This window comes from Hippocampus comes, unplaced genomic scaffold (genome assembly GCF_001891065.2).
Source record: "Hippocampus comes isolate QL1 unplaced genomic scaffold, H_comes_QL1_v1.1 scaffold1, whole genome shotgun sequence".
Taxonomy (NCBI): Eukaryota; Metazoa; Chordata; class Actinopteri; order Syngnathiformes; family Syngnathidae; genus Hippocampus; species Hippocampus comes.
Window position 1 is genome coordinate 3,184,605 of NW_017805010.1, and position 9,574 is coordinate 3,194,178.

Genomic DNA, 9,574 nt, shown 5'->3' on the forward strand with positions numbered 1-9,574 from the left:
AGCTGAGCCTTCTGGCCACGCTCCTGTTCTGCGCTTATTTGCCGTTAAATAGGTTGTTAACTAAAATATGTCAGGGTAACACAATAGCTACATCAATTTTGTGATGACAGAAATGGGACATTGCGGTTTAATTCCACGAGAGGACGACCATCTGTCTGCCGGCTTTCCCGAAAAAATTAAAGAACTCGACTGCCACCTGGTGATAAATGACAAGAATTGCACCATGTCAACGCGCCTCCTGCTGTTTGAAAGCATGTCCTTGTTCACATTGATTCATTGAAGTCGTCCAACTTTTTACTCCAAGTACCACCTAAAAAAATACTTCGCTCTTTGAGAATCAAACTTGTGATTTCTTCATTTAATTATTTGGTCAAACTTCTTATTCCAGTAGCCCTTTGCAATAATCAATACATTAGGAGTAGTTCGCAGGTTCACTAAGGTCAGTGATTACTGCTGCAGGTGTAACCTCGCAAGATTTGCCCAAATCTTGACAGGTTGACTGCTAAATTACAGATGACGTATAGTTTATCAAGAAAAAAACAGTACATAAAGTGCAAATTTCTTGAGAAACTGGATTGTGGTTTTTGACCGTGACTCTCCAGTAACAAAGCCCCATATCAGTACAGTACGTACAGACCCTATCGACAAAACATGGAAAGATAATGATCTCAAATAAAAGGTGTTTAACAGCCGCCAGCTGTCGGAAAACGTGTAGCTTTATTTAAACCCAAAACCACAGGGAAGAAAAAAAAAAGGCTCCTGGAATAAAAATATTGTACCTATCATTGAATGATCATAAAAACAATTTTTCAACTAACAGCTGGGATGTTTCAAAGGTATTATTGTAACTTGAACACATTCTAGTAGGTGTCTTGAATAAATCTCAGGCCAACTGCTTTCACAACATGTTTCAATCACGAGGCAACACGCCACCGTATTTGGTACATTGGGACGCTTTAGAGGGGAAAAGTGATACAGTTGTGATTGAAGTGGCTACACAGAGAACATATGGAAACATGATTTAAAAAATAAGAAGAGCATTTAATATACCGTATGCATTCTGTAGTCACAATGTAGATCAGTTCAACAACATAAGACAAAAAACGCACCACAACCACAGTCCCACCTCTCTTTTGGCAAAGTCTCTCAAACGAAACAGAGGTGGAAATGAAGAGATTGGGAATATTTGGATGAAAAACAACATCATTCTAAGATGAAAAGCGATAGCAGAACTCAAAACATGGATAAATTAGGTTCAAAACACAAGAAGGGAAGAAAAAAAAAAAAGACAATGTGCAGAAAACTATTGTTTGGCCCACTGTGTTGTGTGCAAGGTGAACCAGCTCAAGACACAAGCAGTCCCCATCAGAGGAAATGTCCTGTGTCTCCGTCCCAAAAAATACAAAACAAAAATCAAAAAGTTGAGCTGGCAAGAAAGGAGACACGATTTACCCAATCCTGCCAGTGGGTGTTGCCATTTTACTGAGGGGAAAGAAAACAAAAAACAACAACAAAAGCACTGCTTTTGCTTTCCTGCCCCAACACACAAGTCAGTGCTTGTTGGACAATAAAAATACTTGCATAAAAAAAAAGTGAATGTAACCAAAAACAAAAACCCCCACAATAGCAGCAACTGACTCAGTCTATCTTAACTGCTGCGTAGATCTTCCTGATGAACATGTAGGCGGCGTAGAAGCCGATTGTGCCCGTTAGCAGCCAGAAGGACAGAACCATCAGGGTGGTGTAGCCAAAGTACAACAGCGACGGGATGAACTCCACAATGTCGAGCTGTGGAGGAAAAACCAAGGGGGAACACGCGTTCACATCACATTCTTTTTTTAAATCTCATGTTTGTCTTCTTGTTTTAAGGAGATCCGGGCAGATGACATCGCGATTTCTTTCCAGTAGGTAGCAGAGCGGTTTATTTCATTGAGGAAAATGGGTGGGCTGTTAATTGCGACGATTATAGCATATCACCACAAAATTAACATCAGTCAACTGTAATATAAGAAGCAAACTGCATGTCATATATTCGTGTCAATTATCTGTGTGATTTACAACTATTAAATCTCATCTGGAAGGTCACATTTATGCAAGTGTTCCAGGTACTTCCCATGTCCACCATGATCTTATGTATTGTTATACCTTACAGTCCTTATGTGAACAGTGTGACTACCTCAAGTTCCTGATTTTAATTGACTGGTAGTTTTCTTCTTTGCCTTGAATAACATTTTGGATAATATACTGTAAGAACTTGATTTTATCTACAGTACAGTATATAAAACGTGTATACCAATTTGATTTCTAATTTGATATATCTGACGGCTTATTTGAGCCCCCAAAAATGACATATCGGTCAGGTTCCACTCAAAAAACGAATTCTGAGCTGGGGGAGACAAAAAAACACCCAGAATCTCAATTTCCCTCACACATGATGGGAGTTCCAGAGTGGTGCGCATTTAGTTCTCACTCAGACCATGTGAACTCGAGTGTGAATTGTTGTTTGTCTATGTGCCCTGTGATTGGCTGGCGACCAATCCAGGGTGAAGTCTGCCTTTTGGCTTCAGCTCGCCACGACCCTGAACACGATAAGCCCATTGATTGTATGCTCGCATGGATAAAGGGAGTTCAACTCTTACATTCTAAACATCTTAAAGTCCAGAAAATATGAGTCTATTCCACCATCTGGCACTTGCTCAGCATACTGTGAAAGAAGTGAGCTTTGGGTACGACCCTTGGACTGTTTGCCAATCAAACGCAATGCACATGTAGACAAACAGGCATTCACATTTTCACATATGGACAAATTTGTGAACAGGGAGAACATCCAAATTGCACACACCAGCGTTCCAACGGATATATTCAAACACCGGAGCAGTTGAGCCCCTTGATAACAGTGTGAACTTCTACCTTGTTGACAAAGTAGAAGACGGCGTACACAAGGACATAGAACGCTGACCCTCCTGAAACCAGGAACGTTCTCCACCACCACCGGTAATCCTTTGTGTAACGTTGGGAGAAATACAAAACACATCAGGTTAAAGCAGGTTACGGCAACAACAAAATCCGCCCTTTGGCGATTCAAAGACGATGAAGAAAACAAACTAATCCTGAAAAAAATGAATGCTGAAATTTCACCAAAAGCTGAATATTTTTATAACAACACAAGGAAAAAAAAAAAAAAAATCAAAAAACAAAAAAACAGGAGGGGTCACTCGGTGGCTGCTGGTTAAATATAACAGTATCTGTATAAAAGGTTTTGAAAAAATGAAACATATGCTATACAATATATTTGAAATAATGTTTCGTATAAAATATTGGACAGATGTTAACACAAAAAGAAAGAACAAATATCCATACCTCCGCACACAGTTGGAAATAAACCATGACAATGCTGATCTGAGAGCAGGAGACCACCAATATGATGAAGACCAGAAACAGGAAGCCAAAGAGATAATAAAACTGATTCTCCCAGATGGCCTAAAGAGATCAAAGTACACATGGGCATGAATGTATATTATTGCAAGAGGGCACTTTGCAACCGGTAATATACCTACTGTCGGTAGAGGCGAATAAACACACAAAAATGTACATAACAGAAGACTGCTTTTCAATGTGTCATAATCATCACACTCACACTGAAAATGAAGAAGAGCTCAATGAACATGGCACCAAATGGCAAGATCCCAGCCATCAGGATTCTAATGAAAGAGGAAGACACAAACAAAAAAAAAGTGCATGGTAAACAAATAGGCCTCTAATCAGCCATCTAAAAGGCCAAATAGATTTTTTGGGAGTTGTTCAACACCTACCCCACAAACTTATTCATGTACCAGCGCTGCTCCGGGACCTGCCGAGGGATCTGGTTGGTGCGCACGGGGTTGTCATACGGCTGCTTGCGGAAGCCAAAGTAGTAGCCCAGGTAGACCAGGGGCATGGAGATCCCAAACCACATACACAGCAGAGCCAGCATGGTCGTGAAGGGCACCTGAATTAAAGCACAATCAAGGTGCGATTGGTCGTTTTGTTTTCATGTCATATAAACCCACTGTCAATAATATCTGGCATTTTTAAAAGCGATGCTAACAATTCAGTATTATCGGATTATGCAGATCTTTGGCCTACTCACCGCCCCAGAGGAGTGCTCTCCCCAGATGAAACAATTGAGGATGAAGCAGATTCCAAACACCACAGCTGGATACAAAGTTGCCGTCTACGGGAGAGAACACAAATCTTCTCAGAGGTCCAAAAAACTAAGAGTTTACAAATTAGTCCCAATTAGTGTCCCAAAAGCCCCTGTATATTTCCTTTTTTTCCTGTTTTGTTTCAGGCATCATCCGGACAGATATAAGGCCATCAGCATTGGATAACACAACCAGAGGTCTTTTTTCATATAACTCTATAAAATCTCAATATAGAAATTGGACACATGACACTTTGTCCTGGTAAAGTTGGCACCCAAGTTCAAAAAGGTTAAGTGGCTCTCATCTTCAGACACTCACACAAAAGGCTCCTTTCCTCCACCGGTGGCCTTTCAGTGTGCGGTATAGTCTTCCGGCGAAGTAGCCGCCGAATACACTACAGGGGGGAAAAAACAAAAAAAACACTTCAAAACGACAACCTGTTTCTCGGCATCATCATGTTGAGGATTCACGAATCAACGGTTCTCACCCCATAAACATGAAGAGGAAGCACGCAGTGGTCATCAAAGCTCCTCTACTCGAAGGAGACAACATGCCCAACATGGCAACAACTACACGGCACAGTGGAGAAACAATCAAACGTTACTCAAGAATATTTCTTGTGTAAATGGCAAAACTATTTAACATTATCAATAATTTTTTATGCAAAGAAGGGTTTCATTTAAAAACGAGGAATGTTTGCCAGCTATCCCAAACAAAGTTACGTAACATATGTACCTATCACAACAGAACTGATGCTGACATTTCCTAAAGGGTCGGATTACCGATAATGAAGTCAACACTTACAGATGACGATAAGGATCATGCAAAAGAGTTGGATCCCTGAACCCAGAAGTGAGCTGAGAATCATGGGATACTGAGGTGGCCTGAAGACATCACCATGAACATTCTTCCATCCTGACTCCTCCATTGTGTCTTCCTGATTTGTGCGAGGCAGGGGAAAAACAGTCACATGGCTACAGCATCCTGGTCGAGCAAGCTGAACAATCACAGTTCCCCAGAGACTTACGATATCATCCTCTCGGTTGTAATTCGCAATGTCCTTCCTTAAGGTTCTGATGATGATCATACTCAAGATACCTGAAAGGGTAAAGACATAAAATTTAAAGCACTTGAGCGAGGTGATTTCTGAAGGAAAGAAAAAGAACTTTCATCATTTTCACTAGGAATAAGGCAAAAGTATTGTACTAACCCACAAAAACAAATGTTGTCCATTGTATCGTATTTTCCGCACTATAAGGCGCACTAAAAGCATTCAATTTTCTCAAAAGCTTACAGTGCGCCTTATAATCCGATATGCCTTATATACGGATCAATATTCAGATTTCTTGGACGTAGTATTTTAAACGTTCTATGAAGCGCATCGTTTCAGCTGCAGCGGTTGTGAAAGCTCTAAATTAATGAAGCTGTATTGTATTGTATTCCTTTAGCATATCTCCATCTAGTGGACACATAATGCAACCGCAGCCACTATTGCAGCTTCTATTCTATACGCCTTATAATGCAGTGCACCCTAGGTATGAAGACTGTTTTAAAATAGGCCATTCATTGAAAGTGCGCCTTATATTCCAAAGCCGCTAATGGTGCGGGAAATACGGTATATGTGCATTTATGACCTGAGATGCACAATGATTTCTACAATGGAGCTGCTGATGCAAAGCATATATTTGATGACAACCATACCAGAGAGAAAGAAGACAACCACCACAGAGTTGACAATCGAGAACCAGTGAATCTGCACGTCGCTCATGGTCAGGTACGTGTCCCATCGAGAAGCCCATTTCACCTCACTCTCCTGCACAGGTTACAAGACACACGGATGTCCTTATTATCTACATATTTATTTATCTTAATGTAACCTGGGAAAGTTAAGATTTATTTTTTTTGTATTTATTATGTGGCTCAACAGTAATTATCTATTAACTTGCTCTCAAAAAGTCCGAACTGGAGTGCCATTACTCGTAAGCAGTTTGGGGGTCGAGTGTCGTTTATTGGTTTGTACATCGACATACAGCTCTAAAAACCAAATGATGTCTCACCACAGCAAATATATTTAGACCATCAACTATAACGTGGATCGTTTAGTTTCATTCCACTCATCAGTGGGCCACCCATATCCTGTGCTATTCAAGTGTAAACTAGCAGGGTACTCCAATCTGTGCTGTTTGTGCAACATACGGCACATTTGACAATAAAGTTGTACTTGACTTGAAAAGTTCTCCAGACAATTGAATTGCGCAAAGCACCCAAATCATGGCAGCCTCCATGAGCTGGTCGTCAATTCAACACTTGTCCCGTTAAAATTGCTTCTTTTCGGTATTATGAAGCCGAAAACAGCTGTGTGCAATCCATCAAGGATGTTGTCACGGGGAAACAGTAAACGCTTTTTCTGCTAAATATTGGGAGAAATTTCATCCGAGTGCTGAGCACTGCTAGACTTTAGACAGGACTTGACTACTTAATTGATTACTATTGTACCGCCCTTTCAATGGGCCTCATTCACTAACTATGCGTATACACAAATTGTGCTCAAATCACACAGACACAAATCTGTGATTCATCATGGTGTTTGTACTCTGCAAACAAATTTAGAACCTTGTCAGGCCATGTGTGTGCACAAACAATGATGGATCGGCTTTTGAAAAAAAAAAAAAAAAATCAACCATCTCTTTGATGGTCGTTAGTCAACTGTAAATTTCTGGAAATGTTATTGTGGTTCGACAGTAGCAGAGACACAAAGCATATACACACATGAGCGCACTTGAATGACACATGGGTAAAAGTAACGAGGAGTTTCCTTCACGGTTATTCAGGACTTTAGTCAGCACATTAGCATATTCTCGGTTTAAGTTCTTATCGTTGCAACCGTTACTGATTTTCTAAATGACTGTAGTTTCAATATCTTTCATGGTATTAGTGATGTTGCGAGAAGCACCGAGGCTCTGATGCATGTTTTGAGTAATTAAGGGGACACTGCTGAAAAGTGTGTATTGGACCTTGCTTGGTTTGAAAGGAGGGGCCAAAAGAGATGACACCTGAAGTCTCGCTGGCGTTTGTAGGACATGACTGCTTCAGGAAGTGCTTCCGCTGTCGCCCAGAGATTTGACAGCAATTGAAACCTCTCAGCACCATTCAAATGGTGTGTTTTTTTAGCGTTGTGGTCAGTTCGGTTGGGACAAAGATATTATAGTTTGTAGTATAGAGTTTGGAGAGTGTCAATGGCATTTAATTAAATTGAGAGATAGCTTGCAAAGGAGAGTCAGCGAGCACAATCTTGCACGGTGCAACTGGTCAAACTACACTCTTAAACCAATGCCATTTTCTGAAATTGACTGAAAAATATTATAAAACCTGCCATATGATATGATACTACCTTTTGGGGGATAAAAACACACAAAATACATTTTTTTAAAAAATATTTTGTATTGAACACTTTTTAGTTAAGAAATTATACTTTGATGTCATTTTTTTAATCATTCTTAGTCATAGTCAAGAGCCCCCCACCAAAAAAAAACAAGATCCCCCCCCAAAAAGCATCAATTCTTCAGGCTGAGGTCTAATTGTGTGAAAAAAAAAGTACTGGGTCAGTTGCAGTGGTAGATCAGATCTGAAAACTTTCAACAAATGTGTTCCGTTTTCAAGAAAACTCACAACAGTCACTGACCTCCCAGTGCACAGAATACGTGAAGAGGACCTCATTCTCCTTGGTGGGGTCAATCTCCAGCGCAGCAGAGCTGCTGGCGTCTGGCAAAGTGCAAGTCTTCTCTTTTTGCACAGCCATCAGATCTGCGAATACAGGCCAGGTTCTCATGTGGATTCAGACATATCAGTGCATCGAGAAGTGCTGACAACTACCTTCGACTTTTACACTTTGCGGTACGACCTCAAATCGCACCACTCTGTAGTTGTGCTGCTCCCCTTCTTCGAGCTTCTCCTTGTGGAAGTACAGGATGAAGGAAAGGTGGTTGTGCAGATAATACTGTGAGGGAGGGGAGAAAAGGCACACAGGATTGTAAGATGCTCATGTCAAAACCAAAATAACTGCCATTATCATATTTGGGGGTGGGGAGGCTTGTCTTAAACCACAATATTCAAAGACATTTGATTCTCAACTCTCAAATTTTAGAAGGCTGCTTGAGAAGTTTACTTTCATACGGCAACTACCCAGAATTGACTGTTTTCATGTGCAAAGTGCACAGTACAGTACTATATCAAAATAAAACAGAACTGGAACAACCTGCACAATTGTTGCCATTTTAGCAGGAAGAAATGCATGCATTAATCAATAAAATCCCAGAGAAATTCAATAACTAACCACAATATTCTAAACGAAACAAGTTCAAATAAGCCAAACCGTACTGAACAACAGTGCTCGGCAATCCGAAAAGCAGCTATTACCTACCTTGTTGTTGTCCACAAAGCCCAACCGGTAGCCATGTTCAAACTGGACATCTTTCATGTCTTTCTTAAGCTCTTCTTCTGCTCCCGCTTCTCTATTGAGATACACCTCCAACCTGGTGGCTACTGGCAGATTATCTGCAATTCTAAATGAGTAGAGAATGGCGTTGGGGTTTGGTTTGAGCAGTGGAAAACATCTTCAAGTCCTCAGATTATGTCAAACACTACTAACATCATGTCCAGATGCTGCAAATCGGTTGGGCGTATTGCAGAAAATGTGTTTCAAATCAACATGGAGTTATTGTAATGCAATGGCGTGTCGTCATCCTGTTAACACAGGGAATGGATAAGAAATGCTCACAGATGAACGTAATACTCCTCCTGTATTCTCTCGGCAAACAACTTGCTCTCTTCTTTGCTGAGTTTTTTCTTGTTGCACACTATCTCACACTTCTTGTCCTTGTTCATTTGCACATTGAAGGGCGTGTTTACAATACGGTCCCCGCGCAACACCTCGCCTGCAAAAGAGAAATAATTTGGGAGAGTTGCAACACAAACGCAAGCTTACTCAAGTGTAGGGAGGCCACCGCTCTTACCTAGGTTCTCTCCTTTGTAGACAACGGAGTTAGGCTTACAATACGGCAGAGAGTAGTATTCATAAGGAAGCTGGGTATGAGAGCTTGTCATCTTCACAGCCTGCCAAACAAATGAGGAGACATTAAAGCGGGGCAAACACATAACCAGTGCTTTCTTCACTTTCAACGTAGCACTTTTGACCACCCTGACTTGCAATGAATTAGCTAAATAAAAAAAAAAAATGTATATAGTCGTATGTTACCCAGCACACAATGTCAGATTAATCTAAAAGTGACTTTTAAATGGTGAGTAATTGGATTAGGGCTGTCACTATTGAACCTTTTTTGTATCGATTTATCCTATTGAACGTTCCATCGAAGAATCAGATGGATTTTTTT

General features: G+C 40.6%; 1 protein-coding gene across 1 annotated transcript in view; it reads right to left on the reverse strand.

The window, feature by feature from the left end:
* Positions 1–454: 454 nt before the first annotated feature.
* The window catches only part of tm9sf4 (transmembrane 9 superfamily protein member 4), a 12,297-nt gene continuing 3,177 nt past the window's right edge, over positions 455–9,574 (reverse strand). The window contains exons 3-18 of the mRNA XM_019863148.1: positions 9,197–9,296; positions 8,962–9,118; positions 8,605–8,746; positions 8,058–8,181; positions 7,867–7,988; positions 5,886–5,997; positions 5,212–5,282; positions 4,989–5,121; positions 4,672–4,753; positions 4,503–4,578; positions 4,130–4,213; positions 3,813–3,988; positions 3,638–3,701; positions 3,361–3,480; positions 2,911–3,000; positions 455–1,788 (exon numbers count right to left, since the gene is read on the reverse strand). Coding sequence (XP_019718707.1) covers positions 1,639–1,788; positions 2,911–3,000; positions 3,361–3,480; positions 3,638–3,701; positions 3,813–3,988; positions 4,130–4,213; positions 4,503–4,578; positions 4,672–4,753; positions 4,989–5,121; positions 5,212–5,282; positions 5,886–5,997; positions 7,867–7,988; positions 8,058–8,181; positions 8,605–8,746; positions 8,962–9,118; positions 9,197–9,296 — 1,803 coding nt within the window. The 3' untranslated portion in view covers positions 455–1,638. The remainder of the gene's footprint in view (positions 1,789–2,910; positions 3,001–3,360; positions 3,481–3,637; positions 3,702–3,812; positions 3,989–4,129; positions 4,214–4,502; positions 4,579–4,671; positions 4,754–4,988; positions 5,122–5,211; positions 5,283–5,885; positions 5,998–7,866; positions 7,989–8,057; positions 8,182–8,604; positions 8,747–8,961; positions 9,119–9,196; positions 9,297–9,574) is intronic.